The 16176-nt window shown below is 37.3% G+C and overlaps 1 protein-coding gene across 1 annotated transcript in view; it reads left to right on the plus strand.

Annotated features, from left to right (window-relative positions):
- Positions 1-14788, plus strand: part of LOC123566395 (uncharacterized) — a 435075-nt gene extending 420287 nt beyond the window's left edge. The window contains exons 10-14 of the mRNA XM_053549139.1: positions 2766-2938; positions 10819-10848; positions 11901-12145; positions 13122-13252; positions 14626-14788. Coding sequence (XP_053405114.1) covers positions 2766-2938; positions 10819-10848; positions 11901-12145; positions 13122-13252; positions 14626-14788 — 742 coding nt within the window. The remainder of the gene's footprint in view (positions 1-2765; positions 2939-10818; positions 10849-11900; positions 12146-13121; positions 13253-14625) is intronic.
- The last annotated feature ends 1388 nt before the right edge of the window (positions 14789-16176 follow it).

Here is a 16176-nt window from a genome sequence, read left to right on the forward strand (position 1 = left end):
CCAAACTTAAACAAAATGTGTTTGCCAATAAGTGCTCGGCCAAGTTCGATAACTAGCCACATCGGCCTAGGCACTTTGGAATTATGGCCCTTGAATTACCAAAAAAAAACGTTCAGATTTCTTGCGCACTTTTGACCTCAAAAGGACCCCTACACTACATTTAAAAGAAGTATAGGGGTCTTTTGGTGTCAAAAAAGCACATGCGCATATGCTCTAAGTAAACAGTATATAAAGACAGACTTACCATTAAGATAATTAGGCAGTTGTGGGAGACATGCACTTTTCACAAAAGCAGCTCTAGTTGGTATTTCATTCTTAGAAAAGCTTGTAATGAAATTTTTTTGTCAACAATCTAATTATGTCTCCCACCACAAAGTGGTGTGGGAGACATTGATTTACTCCTGTCTGTGTGTGTGTCTGTCAGTCTGTTACAAATCTTGTCCGTACTTAAAGTCAAACATTTTTCATCCAATCTTCACCAAACTTGAACAAAAGGTGTTTGCCAATAAGTCCTCGGCCAAATTTGATAACTAGCTAAATATCGGCCCAGGCACTTTTGAATTATGGCCCTGGATTTTCTGAATGGAACCATTCTTCCTAACCTCCAATAATCACTGATCGGAATCAATATCCAATTGTCCCAAACCACTTTGAATCACTAAATGATAGGCAGTTGTGGGAGACATGCTCTTTTCTCAAAAGCAACTCTAGTTGTTTTTAGCTCACCTGTCACAAAGTGACAAGGTGAGCTTTTGTGATCGCGCGGTGTCCGTCGTCCGTCCGTCAGTCCGTGCGTGTGTGCGTGCGTAAACTTTTGCTTGTGACCACTCTAGAGGTCACATTTTTCATGGGAACTTTATGAAAGTTGGTCAGAATGTTCATCTTGATGATATCTAGGTCAAGTTCGAAACTGGGTCACGTGCCATCAAAAACTAGGTCAGTAGGTCTAAAAATAGAAAAACCTTGTGACCTCTCTAGAGGCCATATATTTCACAAGATCTTCATGAAAATTGGTCAGAATGTTTACCTTGATGATATCTAGGTCAAGTTCGAAACTGGGTCACGTGCCGTCAAAAACTAGGTCAGTAGGTCTAAAAATAGAAAAACCTTGTGACCTCTCTAGAGGCCATATATTTCATGAGATCTTCATGAAAATTGGTCAGAATGTTCACCTTGATGATATCTAGGTCAAGTTCGAAACTGGGTCACGTGCCTTCAAAAACTAGGTCAATAGGTCAAATAATAGAAAAACTTTGTGTCCTCTCTAAAGACCATATTTTTCATGGGATCTGTATGAAAATTGGTCTGAACATTCATCTTGATGATATCTAGGTCAAATTCGAAACTGGGTCGAATGCGGTCAAAAACTAGGTCAGTAGGTCTAAAAATAGAAAAACCTTGTGACCTCTCTAGAGGCCATATATTTCATGAGATCTTCATGAAAATTGGTCAGAATGTTCATCTTAATGATGTCTAGGTCAAGTTTGAAAGTGGGTCACGTGCCATCAAAAACTAGGTCAATAGGTCAAACAATAGAAAAACCTTGTGACCTCTCTAGAGGCCATTTTTTTCATGGGATCTGTATGAAAGTTGGTCTGAATGTTCATCTTGATGATATCTAGGTCAAGTTCGAAAGTGGGTCACGTGCCTTCAAAAACTAGGTCAGTAGGTCAAATAATAGAAAAACCTTGTGATCTCTCTAAAGGCCATATTTTTTATGGGATCTGTATGAAAATTGGTCTGAATGTTCATCTTGATGATATCTAGGTCAAGTTCGAAACAGTTTCATGTGCGATCAAAAACTAGGTCAGTAGGTCTAAAAATAGAAAAACCTTGTGACTTCTCTAGAGGCCATACTTGTTAATGGATCTCCATAAAAATTGGTCAGAATGTTCACCTTGATGATATCAAGGTCAAGTTTGAAACTGGGTCACGTGCCATAAAAAACTAGGTCAGTAGGTCAAATAATAAAAAAACCTTGTGACCTCTCTAGAGGCCACACTTTTCATGGGATCTGTATGAAAGTTGGTCCGAATGTTCATCTTGATGATATCTAGGTCAAGTTTGAAACTGGGTCAACTGCGGTCAAAAACTAGGTCAGTAGGTCTAAAATTATTAAAATCTTTTGACCTCTCTAGAGGCCATATTTTTCAATGGATCTTCATGAAAATTGATCTAATGTTCACCTTGATGATATCTAGGTCAGTTTCGAAACTGGGTCACATGCGGTCAAAAACTAGGCCAGTAGGTATAAAAATATAAAAACCCTGTGACCTCTCTAGAGGCCATATTTTTCATGAGATCTTCATGAAAGTTAGTGAGAATGTACACCTTGATGATATCTAGGTAAAGTTTAAAACAGGGTCACGTACCTTCGAAAACTAGGTCAATAGGTCAAATAATAGAAAAACCTTGTGACCTCTCTAGAGACCATATTTTTCAATGGATCTTCATGAAAATTGGTCAGAATTTTTATCTTGATAATATCTAGGTCAAGTTCAAAACTGGGTCACATGAGCTCAAAAACTAGGTCACTATGTCAAATAATAGAAAAAACGACTTCATACTCGAAACTGGGTCATGTGGGAAGAGGTGAGCGATTCAGGACCATCATGGTCCTCTTGTCTTTTTAAGTAGGGTTACAACAACATAAAATATGAAATAATATATATAAATTATAAATGCTACATTACTGCAACATGAGAGTTACATGTATATATTTTGCATCAAATATGCTTGAGTTACATGTATATAATACATTGCAGCACCTATGCTTTTGCTGACTTTGGAGATGTGTCACAAGCTGTTGTTGCCATGGACAACTTGGACCAGACTCTGTTCAAGGGGAGAAAACTGGTGGTCACATTGACTAATCCCGCAGCAATGTTGCATCAGCAAAATGTTAGTCAGATACCAAACTTGATGTGCACTGTAACAGGTTAGTTTTTAGATTTGGTCTTGGGGGAAAAAAAATGACACAGGCTATCAAATGATATGACTGTTTTGCTACTGAAATACCATACCTGTCTGAAGTTGCCTGATGTGCTGTTGGTGTGGACGACTGTTCAAAAAGCATTTTTCTCTGAAGAAAGGCAATTGTAATATCTTCATTTAGACTATATAAATAATAGGATTTTACTAAAGAGCAGTTTCAACTTACATTTTTTGTTAAATGTAATATTTTTAGTATGTGATTTGCAAGCTTTGACATGCTTATTCTAGTAACAAGTTCAGGTCAGTCACTGAAAGTAAATAGATTTACAGTAATTAGTTCATTTCTGTGTTCGAATAAATTGTAATTTATACCTAATTTTATTTTCTTTTAGTTTACTTAGTATGTATACATTTGCATATGTATGCAGTGAAATCATTTAGGTCTGACACATCTAAATGTCATCAGGTGCTTTATGTACAAAAGAAACATGGGTTTGATTTGAAGTAAAGTTAATACTGTTATCTGATTGGAAAAAAAGAAAACTTAAGATTGAAGGTTGGCTTCTTACTATTGACAAAGTCAGCTTTTAAAAATAGTTGTATATTACCATAAATCTATTTTTTCCTTTTCCACAGATATCTAAAATAGTCAGTACAATATACAAATATTTGCACATTTTAGCTTGGCTATTAGTCAAACCAATTCAAACCCTTCAGACAAAACACACAAACATTGCTTATATATAGAGACCGTACCATAGCTCTTCGCATACTTTGATTTTTCAAAAGTGATTTTTACAAGTGCACCGGTTACGATAAAAATGTAAACAGCGGACTCTGTCTATGAAACTTTGAAATGAATGAATGACAGTCGATCTCAGTCATAATACTGATTGACAGTGAATGCTAATGACTCCATGTGTTGCAGAAAGGTATTTAGTTTGTAACTGTAATTTCCCATCAATTGAAATCCTCTCAAAACTGGTAAAATAATTACTTATATTTGGACAAATCTCATCGTCTTTGCCGTTCGGCAGCTGCAAAAAGGGCAAATATAAAAGATTCAGTGTAAGTAATATTTCACTGGTACTGCCAGTTGGTAAGTTCATACTTTGAACAACACGTCAGAGAAATTTGGGCAGATTAGACCAATTATGACATTGGCAGCATTACATTATATTTTTTCTTTACACAAAAATTGCCGTTAGGTAACAAAGCGAATACGCCGATAATCCGGAGTTCACCGATTATTGTTCCAGTTCACGCAATGTAATCCAGCAATTAAACTGCATAGCTATTAGCTACTGCTGTTATAGGGAAGTGGTAGAGTGTCTGCCTTAGGGGTGAGAGGTCCTGGGTTCCAGTCCCAGTTAGAGCTTAACTATTTAGATTCTGCTAAAGCATAGTTTTGCTGTTAATAGACTGTTCCAGATGTTCTAAATTTTTAGCACACAGTATCATGGATCAGTATTTAGCAATCCAGATCAAAGTTGAACGTTAAATCAAATGCACCCAATAAGAAAATATTGACTATATTATGTCCCTTTGATGTTTATGCTCTCCATGTTCAAGAAGAGTTACATTTCCTTGATCACAAAATTTTCGTTATCATGAAAATATTAAATGCCCATAACTCCGCACTTCTGGTTAAAATATTGTCTATATTTCTGTTTTTGAGAAATATATGGACATTTCTCTTCATTTCAAAGTTTTTTAACTCTAAACCTATGATTTGAAAAACTTAGGTAATATCTCTATTATATATACATCTTTATGTTTACACAGAGCCACCCAGTAAGTATAGCGTGTATATATATATAACCTAGTCCTAGTGTTGTAGTGCTAGCATGGTGATCTGGTCACTGCACAGCTACACAGTGAAACACTGATCATTTAAGTTCAAGGGCTGACTTTGATAAATTAATGCATATTGTCTCGGACGCTTTAAAGTTGAAACTCAATGTCTCAGATTCAAAGGCATTTTCAAGGCCTGCCACGTAAAGGCATTCACAAAATGTCATTTTTAGTCTAATTTCAGTTATCTTGAGAAACGTTCAAACCCTTGGAATTTGAGATATGGACTTTCAACTGTATTTCCAGTTTGGATTGCTTAAATCGCTGATAACTTGGGATATTTTTGTCATACCCTTGCAACTAGAGAAATCACTATTTTACTGTAATCCATACTGTTTTCTTGTGACCATCATAAATTCGGTAGAATTTAATCCAGCATATTACTTTGCATTCATGGCAAATTTTTAGCTCACCTGAGCACAAAGTGCTCAAGGTTAGCTTTCGTGATCGCCCTGTGTCCGTCGTCGTCCGTTCATCCGTCGTCAACAATTTGACTGCTAACACTCTAGAGGTCACAATTATGACCTAATCTTAATGAAACTTGATCAGAATGTTACCCTCAATAAAATCTTGGATGAGTTCGATATTTTGTCATCGGGGGACAAAAACTAGGTCACCAGGTCAAATCAAAGGAAAAGCTTGTTAACACTCTAAAGGTCACAATTTTGACCCAATCTTATTGAAACTTGGTCAGAATGTTACCCTCAATAAAATCTTGGACGAGTTTGATATTGGGTCATCTGGGGTCAAAAACTAGGTCACCAGGTCAGATCAAAGGAAAAGCTTGTTAACACTCTAGTGGTCACAATTTTGGCCCAATCTTGGTGAAACTTGGTCAGAATGTTACCCTCAATAAAATCTTGGACGAGTTAGATATTGGGTCATCGGGGGTCAAAAACTAGGTCACCAGGTCAAATCAAAGGAAAAGCTTATTAACACCGTAGAGGTCACATTTATGACTATATCTTCATGAAACTTGGTCAGAATGTTAATCTTGATGATCTATAGGTCAAGTTTAAATCTGGGTCAGGTGGGGGTCAAAAACTAGGTCACTAGGTCAAATCAAAGGAAAAGCTTGTTAACACTCTAGAGGCCCCATTTAAGACTATGTCTTCATGAAACTTATTCAGAATGTTAATCTTGATGATCTTGAGGTCAAGTTTGAATCTGGGTCATGTGGGGTCAGAAACTAGGTCACCGGGTCAAATCAAAGGAAAAGCTAGTTAACACTTTAGAGGCTACATTTATGACCATATCTTAATGAAACTTGGTCAGAATCTTGATCTTGATGATCTTTAGGTTAACAGGTCAGGTGAGCGATACAGGGCCGTCATGGCCCTCTTGTTTAATTATTCCTTGGCATTATGTATCAGGGTCATTTGTTCAAATTACTGTTCAGTTTCTAAATATTTAGTGTAATGTTCTAGGATATAAATATGGCTGGATTTTATTCTGGTAAAGGAATTATGTTGGTCATATACTCTATACTTCTTTCATATTTAAAATTTTATAAGGCCTTCAACTTCAGGAATGTTACTATACCTTGTTAAGAGGAGAAACGGGTGTCTTCCTTTGCTTATATTGGTATGACAGTTTCTGTAATTAATTAATGGTGTCTTGTCAATAGTTTGAGAATGCTTGGAAAAGCTAATAACCTCTATAGGATGACTACCATAAGTAAACAGATTCCACCTAATGTTTGTGAGTTACAAGGGCAGATTTCAAGGTCACTGTAAACTGATAAATCAAAATGGTTTCCATTGAAAAATAAGGAATTGCTTGGGTCACTGCCGTCAAAATTAATGTTTTTATAGAATGATTGTCAAAGAGACCTTCAAACAGAAAATATTTTGCAGTAAATAGTTTTTGATCTTCGGCCATTAAATTTCACAGCATTTTTGGGCAGTAAATAATACCTATATTTTGGATTTTGGACTGACTTTTAGAACAAATCAATTTAAGATCAATAACTGGTAAGAGCTTATAAGTATGTGGCTGCCAGTGGAAATACCTGGTAGCAGTGACACCTGCTGTTGTTTTTTTTTTTATGCCCCGGAAGGGAGGCATATAGTTTTTGAACCGTCTGTCGGTCTGTCAGTCTGTCCGCAATCTTCGTGTCCGGTCCATATCTTTGTCATCGATGGATGGATTTTCAAATAACTTGGCATGAATGTGTACCACAGTAAGACGACGTGTCGCGCGCAAGACCCAGGTCCGTAGCTCAAAGGTCAAGGTCACACTTAGACATTAAAGGATAGTGCATTGATGGGCGTGTCCGGTCCATATCTTTGTCATCAATGGATGGATTTTCAAATAACTTGGCATGAATGTGAACTACAGTAAGACGACGTGTCGCGCGCAAGACCCAGGTCCGTAGCTCAGAGGTCAAGGTCACACTTAGACATTAAAGGATAGTGCATTGATGGGCGTGTCCGGTTCATATCTTTGTCATCGATGGATGGATTTTCAAATAACTTGGCATGAATGTGTACCACAGTAAGACGACGTGTCGCGCGCAAGACCCAGGTCCGTAGCTCAAAGGTCAAGGTCACACTTAGACATTAAAGGATAGTGCATTGATGGGCGTGTCCGGTCCATATCTTGGTCAACCATGGATGGATTTTCAAATAACTTGGCATGAATGTGTACCACAGTAAGACGACATGTCGCGCGCAAGACCCAGGTCCGTAGCTCAAAGGTCAAGGTCACACTTAGACGTTAAAGGTCATTTTTCATGATAGTGCATTGATGGGCGTGTCCGGTCCATATCTTTGTCATTCATGCATGGATTTTAAAATAACTACGCATGAATGTGTGGCACAGTAAGACGACGTGTCGCGCGCAAGACCCAGCTCCGTAGGTCAAAGGTCCTAAACTCTAACATTGGCCATAACTACTCATTCAAAGTGCCATCGGGGGCATATGTCATCCTATGGAGACAGCTCTTGTTTTTGTTTTTTTTTTGGTCATTCTATAAAATGTTTACTTCTCATACATCTTGAAACTGAAAATGACATATAATCTCAGACTTACCCCTAACAGGCTATCCTTGTGATGTTGGTACAAAAAATTTCAGCATTAAGTTTTTAAGTTTCAGCATTAAGAAATAGAAGACACTATTTTCTTTTTTAAAGGTTAAAATTATATGTCACCTTGATATATATTACACCTTTAGATTTATGACTCATACATGACATATTTGTTTAGGATTGATTTGATTTGTACTCATTTATATCTATGCTGCTTGTTTCAAGCAAGTTTATTGGTAATAGATATATTGATTGAGAATTTGTTTGTAAATATTTACTCTTCAGTTAATAATACTTTGATTTACGAAAACAAGAAGTGAATTGTACATTTTTATGCCCCCGAACGGAGGCATATAGTTTTTGAACCGTCTGTCTGTCTGTCGGTCTGTCGGTCTGTCAGTCTGTCCGCATTTTTCGTGTCCGGTCCATATCTTTGTCATCGATGGATGGATTTTCAAATAACTTGGCATGAATGTGTACCACAGTAAGACGACGTGTCGCGCGCAAGACCCAGGTCCGTAGCTCAAAGGTCAAGGTCACACTTAGACATTAAAGGATAGTGCATTGATGGGCGTGTCCGGTCCATATCTTTGTCATCGATGGATGGATTTTCAAATAACTTGGCATGAATGTGTACCACAGTAAGACGACGTGTCGCGCGCAAGACCCAGGTCCGTAGCTCAAAGGTCAAGGTCACACTTAGACATTAAAGGTTTGCATTGATGGGCGTGTCCGGTCCATATCTTTGTCATCGATGAATGGATTTTCAAATAACTTGGCATGAATGTGTACCACAGTAAGACGATGTGTCGCGCACAAGACCCAGGTCCGTACCTCAAAGGTCAAGGTCACACTTAGACATTAAGGGATAGTGCATTGATGGGCGTGTCCGGTCCATATCTTTGTCATCGATGGATGGATTTTCAAATAACTTGGCATGAATGTGTACCACAGTAAGACGACGTGTCGTGCGCAAGACCCAGGTCCGTATCTCAAAGGTCAAGGTAACACTTAGACATTAAGGGATAGTGCATTGATGGGCGTGTCCGGTCCATATCTTTGTCATCGATGGATGGATTTTCAAATAACTTGGCATGAATGTGTACCACAGTAAGACGACGTGTCGCGCGCAAGACCCAGGTCCGTAGCTCAAAGGTCAAGGTCACACTTAGACGTTAAAGGTCATTTTTCATGATAGTGCATTGATGGGCGTGTCCGGTCCATATCTTTGTCATTCATGCATGGATTTTAAAATAACTAAGCATGAATGTGTGGCACAGTAAGACGACGTGTCGCGCGCAAGACCCAGCTCCGTAGGTCAAAGGTCCTAAACTCTAACATTGGCCATAACTACTCATTCAAAGTGCCATCGGGGGCATATGTCATCCTATGGAGACAGCTCTTGTTTTTGTTTTTTTTTTGGTCATTCTATAAAATGTTTACTTCTCATACATCTTGAAACTGAAAATGACATATAATCTCAGACTTACCCCTAACAGGCTATCCTTGTGATGTTGGTACAAAAAATTTCAGCATTAAGTTTTTAAGTTTCAGCATTAAGAAATAGAAGACACTATTTTCTTTTTTAAAGGTTAAAATTATATGTCACCTTGATATATATTACACCTTTAGATTTATGACTCATACATGACATATTTGTTTAGGATTGATTTGATTTGTACTCATTTATATCTATGCTGCTTGTTTCAAGCAAGTTTATTGGTAATAGATATATTGATTGAGAATTTGTTTGTAATATTTACTCTTCAGTTAATAATACTTTGATTTACGAAAACAAAAGTGAATTGTACATTTTTATGCCCCCGAAGGGAGGCATATAGTTTTTGAACCGTCTGTCTGTCTGTCGGTCTGTCGGTCTGTCAGTTGTCCGCATTTTTTCGGTGGTCCATATCTTTGTCATCGATGGATGGATTTTCAAATAACTTGGCATGAATGTGTACCACAGTAAGACGACGTGTCGCGCGAAAGACCAGGCCCGTAGCTCAAAGGTAAAGGTCACACTTAGACTTTAAAAGGGATAGTGCATTGTGGGCGTGTCCGGTCCATATCTTTGTCATCGATGGATGGATTTTCAAATAACGGGCTTTGAATGTGTACACAGTAAGACGACGTGTCGCGCGCAAGACCCAGGTCCGTAGCTCAAGGTCAAGGTACACTTAGACATTAAAGTTATTGCATTGATGGCGTGTCGGGTCCATATCTTTGTCATCGATGAATGGTTTTTCAAATAACTTGGCATGAATGTGTACCACAGTAAGACGGTGTCGCGCACAAAGACCCAGGTCCGTACCTCAAAGGTCAAGGTCACACTTAGACTTTAAAGGGGATAGTGCATTGATGGCGTGTCCGGTCCATATCTTTGTCATGGGTGGATGGATTTTCAAATAACTTGGCATGATGTGTACCACAGTAAGACGACGTGTCGTTGCGCAAGAAACCCCAGGCCCGTATCTCAAAGGTCAAGGTAACACTTAGACATTAAGGGATAGTGCATTGATGGGTGTCCGGTCCATATCTTTGTCATCGATGGATGGATTTTCAAATAACTTGGCATGAATGTGTACCACAGTAAGACGACGTGTCATGCGCAAGACCCAGATTCGTAGCTCAAAGGTCAAGGTCACACTTAGATGTTAAAGGTTCTTTTTCATGATAGTGCATTGAGGGGCGTGTCCGGTCCATATCTTTGTATTCATGCAGCATTTTAAAATAACTAGCATAATGTGTGACACAGTAAGCGACGTGTCACGCACAAGACCCAGCTCTGTAGGTCAAAGGTCCTAAACTCGAACATCGGCCATAACTATTCATTTAAAGTGCCATCGGGGGCATGTGTCATCCTATGGAGACAGCTCTTGTTTTGTGTGTTTTGGGCAGAATTTATAAATCTTGCCCAAAATAATAGAAGAAAACAATCTTTTTGAATTTATGACATATAGTGTACAAATATATACATGTATATTTGATCCTTACTTTTCAGGAAACTCAGAACGCACTGTGGCTATTCAAGGTAAGTTACCATAATTATTTGTGTTGTACATGTATAATAAAGAACTAAAGATTATGTTTCTAACTTGCACTCTTTAAATTTTGGCAGTAGGAAGATTCGCAATGCCTAGTCATAGGCACAACTCTTAGATGCCATGGTAATGTTCTTGTCTAGTCTTTCATTGATACTCTGTAGCATTGCAGGGTTCTTGTCTGGCTGTTATCAAGTGTTGTAAAAGCCTGCAGACTTTGAATTGTATATTTTACAGAGTGACTTTAATTTCCGAACATCATGTCATAAATTAGCCTTATAAACACACACTACTTAGTGCGATAGTTTATCCAAAACACTGCCTCATAAGGCTGATGCCACCATCTTTCATGTCAGTTATAAAAGCTATTTACCAATGACAGCTTTGGATGTAGAATGTTTGACATAAATTTTAATTGTGGGATTACCGGTACTTAGGTCCCCGTTAGCACCTGGTGGAATGTCAGCTGAAGTAATTGTGTTTACTCATATGTGGAGATATGTTGATTTTGTCTTGTCTGTCTCTTTGTCTGTTTCTTACAAAAGTTTATGTATGGGGAGATATGTTGATTTTGTCTTGTCTGTTTCTCTGTTAGTCTGTTTCTTACAAAAGTTTATCCAGACTATTATGAAAGTACTGGTGGTATTTCATTTCAATTTAATGGGGATGCTCAGTGTCATTGCTTGTTTTGCATATTTTCAAAACATTTCTTGCAATGGGCTTTTCCAATTTCCTTACTAGACCCTGTATTGGTATGTTATTTTATTTAATAGAACCTAGACAAAATAGTGTGGGGCATCAAGATTTGCCTTTCAGATCTGTATATCCTATGTGTAATTTATGATTAATCAGTCACCATCAGACAGATAAGTTTTAAACTTTCAGGTGATCATCCGCTTTATGTAGATACATGGTAAGAGAGTACTATGAAATTTCAAAGTGGCCATAATTCCTGCTCTACAGAGTTAAATATATGGCCTTTTGTTTCTCTATAGACATTTAGTGGTTTGTAGAGTCATAGTTCCATTTTATTCATATTCAGGTAAACCACAGATGTCACCAGCCTCTATCAGCTTGAATGCAGAGAAAGCTTTTGAGAGATCGCTTAAACCAAATAGAGGCAATTTCAACTTCCAGCGTCTCACCACAACATTACAAGATTACACAAAGATTGGTACAAAGATGAGGGCAGAAGATCACTTCCAGAGTTTCGTTGGTATGAAAATGTCCGTGATGATTACCCACGTCGAGAACGAGAAATTCTTCTGGGGACAAATCCTTGAAGATGTTAGTATATATATTATAAATGATTAAACTTCTGATCAGTTTTAGTTTCCAAATGTTAGATTGCAATTTCATACATGTAAGGTTGCTTGTATGTGTAAAATTCCCATCTTTATTAAATGCCTGTTTTTCCATGTGATGGCATGTGCTTCTGTCTGTCATATTTCGTGACAGGAGCATAACTTAAAAAACATTCCAGCAATTGACTTTACACCTGGCATACTGATAGGTAATGATGAGACACTGTGCAGAGTGCATGAATCAGGTCAGTGGGTCAAAGTTCAAGGTCACAAATGGAGCTTAGAGGTCAAATTTGCACCTTATATTTTGTGTCCAGAGAATAACTATTATCCAGTTAAGATATTGAATTCAAATTTACTAGGCATATAGTTGGTAGGTGGCAATGAGACTATTTGCAGAGTATATGAACCTGCTCAGTAGGTCAGAGGTCAAGGTCACAACAAGTTCAAATCTGTCTGTGAAGGATCATTATTAGACTTGGTGTGTAGCATCCTAGTAGGGTCTAGCTGTTCTGTTGGTTTCCCTATTTCAGGGCTGCAGAGCTAAAAAACTGGAGAAAAAAAATACAATGAGTTCTTCTTATGAACTACTTGGTGGGAAGTTTCACCAAATTTGGTCTGTAGCATCTCCCAAATTTTTACAAATGGTCTTGCTTGTTGCTACAGTAAAAAGTTGAAAAAACAAATTTTAATAAATCACTTGATGGATCTTCATAAAATTTGGTCAGAAGCAAGGTCTAAAGGGTCACAGTCCTCCTCAGATAAGCAACTTTGGGCCAGTTGTGTATTATACAGTATAGATTCCCAACCACCAGCTACCAAAGTTGTAAGTAATTTCTGACAACTTTTGCTATTGTTATTAATCAAAGTCCTGTGACACTTATTAGGTGCAAAGATTTGCATTGACCTACAAAGACATGCTCTGTTCTGTTGTTAAATCTTGATGCTTGTAATTACAGTCTGCAAATGGTGTTAACCAAGGTCTTCATCGTCTAGAAACGCTGGCCAGTCGGCTGCAGCTAGAACCTAAAACCAGTCCTATAATTGGCTTAGGAAGATGTGTTGCCAAGTTTGAAAATGAATGGTTCAGGTATTATTAATTGATAAGCTTTTTAAGTCACCTGAAGCAAAAGTTCAGGATGAGGTATTTGTAGAGGTTGGTTGTCTGGCTTCTGTTGTCCATTGTCAGCTGATTTTAGTTATAAGAAGTCAACCAGTTTTTGGTGGTTACGTCCCTTTTTGCCTAAAAATTTGGCAATGTTGATGTCTGTTCAGCATTGTATGTTTTCTCATATTTGGCACATTCACTTATAAGACACACCCTAACACTGGATAAACACTAACACTTGTATAAGATGCGTCGTGTTTTCACAATGATGTCAGAAATTTGTAGAAATGCACTATTTTCAGCAACATTTTGTGATTTCTCAAAAAAAAAAAAAAAAAAAAAAAAAAAAATCAAAGAAAATTAGCAAATATAAAAATTGAAGACTTTCTTCATTAAATGTTCAAACAGAATTAAATTTCTTTTTACAAAACATATTTATATAAAGTAGATAAGGTGAATTTACGTTAACAAAACTGCTAAAAATTCATCTATATTTATAGAATGTACTTGACTAATTGCTACTGACTTGGTAAAATGTTGAAAAAAGTATTTCAGCTGTACCATGAGGAAACCAATATAGTGCATTTGCGACCAGCATGGATCCAGACCAGCCTGCGCATCCGTGCAGTCGGGTCAGGATCCATGCTGTCCGCTAACGGTTTCTCTAATTGCAATAGGCTTTCAGAACGAACAGCATGGATCCTGACCAGACTGCGCGGAGGTGCAGGCTGGTCTGGATCCATGCTGGTCGCAAATGCACTGTGTTGGTTTTCTCATGGTGCGTCTCAAATGCACTTGACTAATTGCAACTGGCTTTGTAAAATGTTGAAAACTGTATTTCACAATCCACTTTTGTATATAGTAAAATGCCTGCAAATTAATTGGAAATGGCGAAATTACGTCTGCAAAACAGAAATTTTGAAGATATATTTGCAGATTTTATTCAGCAAATTGCAGACATGTTTTACGAAATGTTAAAATAGAATTTAAGTGTTTTAAGATCCACTTGAACTTTGTGTATGTTAATATGCAGGTAAATAAGGATCTGCAAAGTTATATGAAGAAAACTGCTGAAATTTGATATTCGTCCATTTTATTTATCTAATAGAATGGAGTTAATCTCTCAAAAATGATGTGACACTTGTGCCTTAGTACCAACATTGTCTCTACAAATTTAACATTGTACCTTTTGAATAGGATTTTGTATATCTTCTATCTAAGAAATGTAATTCTCTCATAACTGTTTTAAGTCTTAAAGTTAGTTGCTTTGATGATTAGGAAGTCTTACCATTGGGCATAAATGACAGCTTGAGCTTCAAGTGAAGTATATGTTAAATTACTTGATTGTTTTGTAGGGCATGGTGTACTTTTGGGACAGAAAAAAATGGACAGGAAATGGGAGAGGTGATATTTATAGACTATGGAAACAAAGCGTTAATTAATAAGGCAGAAATGTTTAAAGCTAAACATTGTTTTTGGGCTCTTTCCCCCAATGGCTTTTGCCATTTAAGCTTGTAGGTAAGGGAAATATTAAAATTTTTCTCAGTCATGTCCTGAAGGAAGTTGATGAAATGTTTTCACCCTTTAAAAATTTCTGGTTTCATAATATTTCAAAGACTTGTTTTTAGATCACCATTACATTGGCACAACAATAATGTATCCTTCAACAGCTTTAAATGTTCTTAAGTGTAAAATGATTCTGCACTTCCACCCCTTCCATAGAAAACAACAGTTATCACCAAATCCCTTTATAGCCAGATTTTATCAAAATCCTGTGTGTTTAATTGTAAAGAAATCAAATTTTGCAATTTTCATCACAGTTGTAAACTTAAGGAAAAGTTAAAAACAATCCGCAGTCTTACCTTTTATATGAAAAAAAACACACAAATACAGAGAAACTCAGATATAGCAAAAAAATTGTGACGAAATGTGATGTGATCAATTTATCTACATTTTGAATAATTACAATATTTTTTTAAACACTACTTCTTTCATTCAATGGTAGAAACATTGTTATATGTATTAGGCTTTTTATATAGGGATTATACATTGCGAGCCTATACCAGGAATTGTCAGTAATTTACCCCTGTGACACACGAAACACTGAACCTCTTGCAGCTCATTATTCTGACCCTTTTCCAGAAGAAAAAAAATTGTATGTCTCCATTAATTTGCAGACTTGAAGTACGACTTAGACAGTTATGTGAATAGAGTTGCGAAGTTAGAAGTGGTAGATCCAGGCTCAGTAAGAACGGTATGTATGAAACTGTGGTCACACAAGTTTGTATAATGTGTAACATACACAAAATTTAAACTTAGTTTATACTAACCTATTTTGGCTCAGTTGTGATGGAAACTTAATGCTTATTTGAAACATTGTCCAGTCCGCTTCCTGGAAAAGCCAGAACTGGTGCCATATAAGAAGGCATGGTCATGGCCACAGTGGGACTCGAACCCATGACCCCCATGTGGGGCCAACACCTTAGCCACTACACAACAGCTCTCCTTAAAGTTATCTTGGGATTATGGTAAGACTGAATGGATAAATAAAGATAAATTGTTAAACATTGTTTTTCACATTACTTTAATCATTAAACAACAACACGAATCTATCCACTGATCTGTACCTGCAAGCAACTGAAACTTCTCTACATGAATCAAGCGGAGACGCAGAAAAACTTACGATAAAATTTCCAGGGGAAACAACTAGGGACAAATTTAAAATTGTTGTGCTGATGGAAGGTCAGTGGTTCTACCAGGTGCTGCCCCTCCCAGATTAAATGCCCCGAGGTTTTACTTTTGGGTATTCCTTAAAGTACCATTGACCTTGATTGCATCAGTGTGGCTAAATAAGAGAAAAAGAATGAAGTGTTTACCCCTAGACCTGAAAAACATTCAGGTGATCA

The sequence above is a fragment of the Mercenaria mercenaria genome, chromosome 8, assembly GCF_021730395.1.
Source record: "Mercenaria mercenaria strain notata chromosome 8, MADL_Memer_1, whole genome shotgun sequence".
Lineage (NCBI taxonomy): Eukaryota > Metazoa > Mollusca > Bivalvia > Venerida > Veneridae > Mercenaria > Mercenaria mercenaria.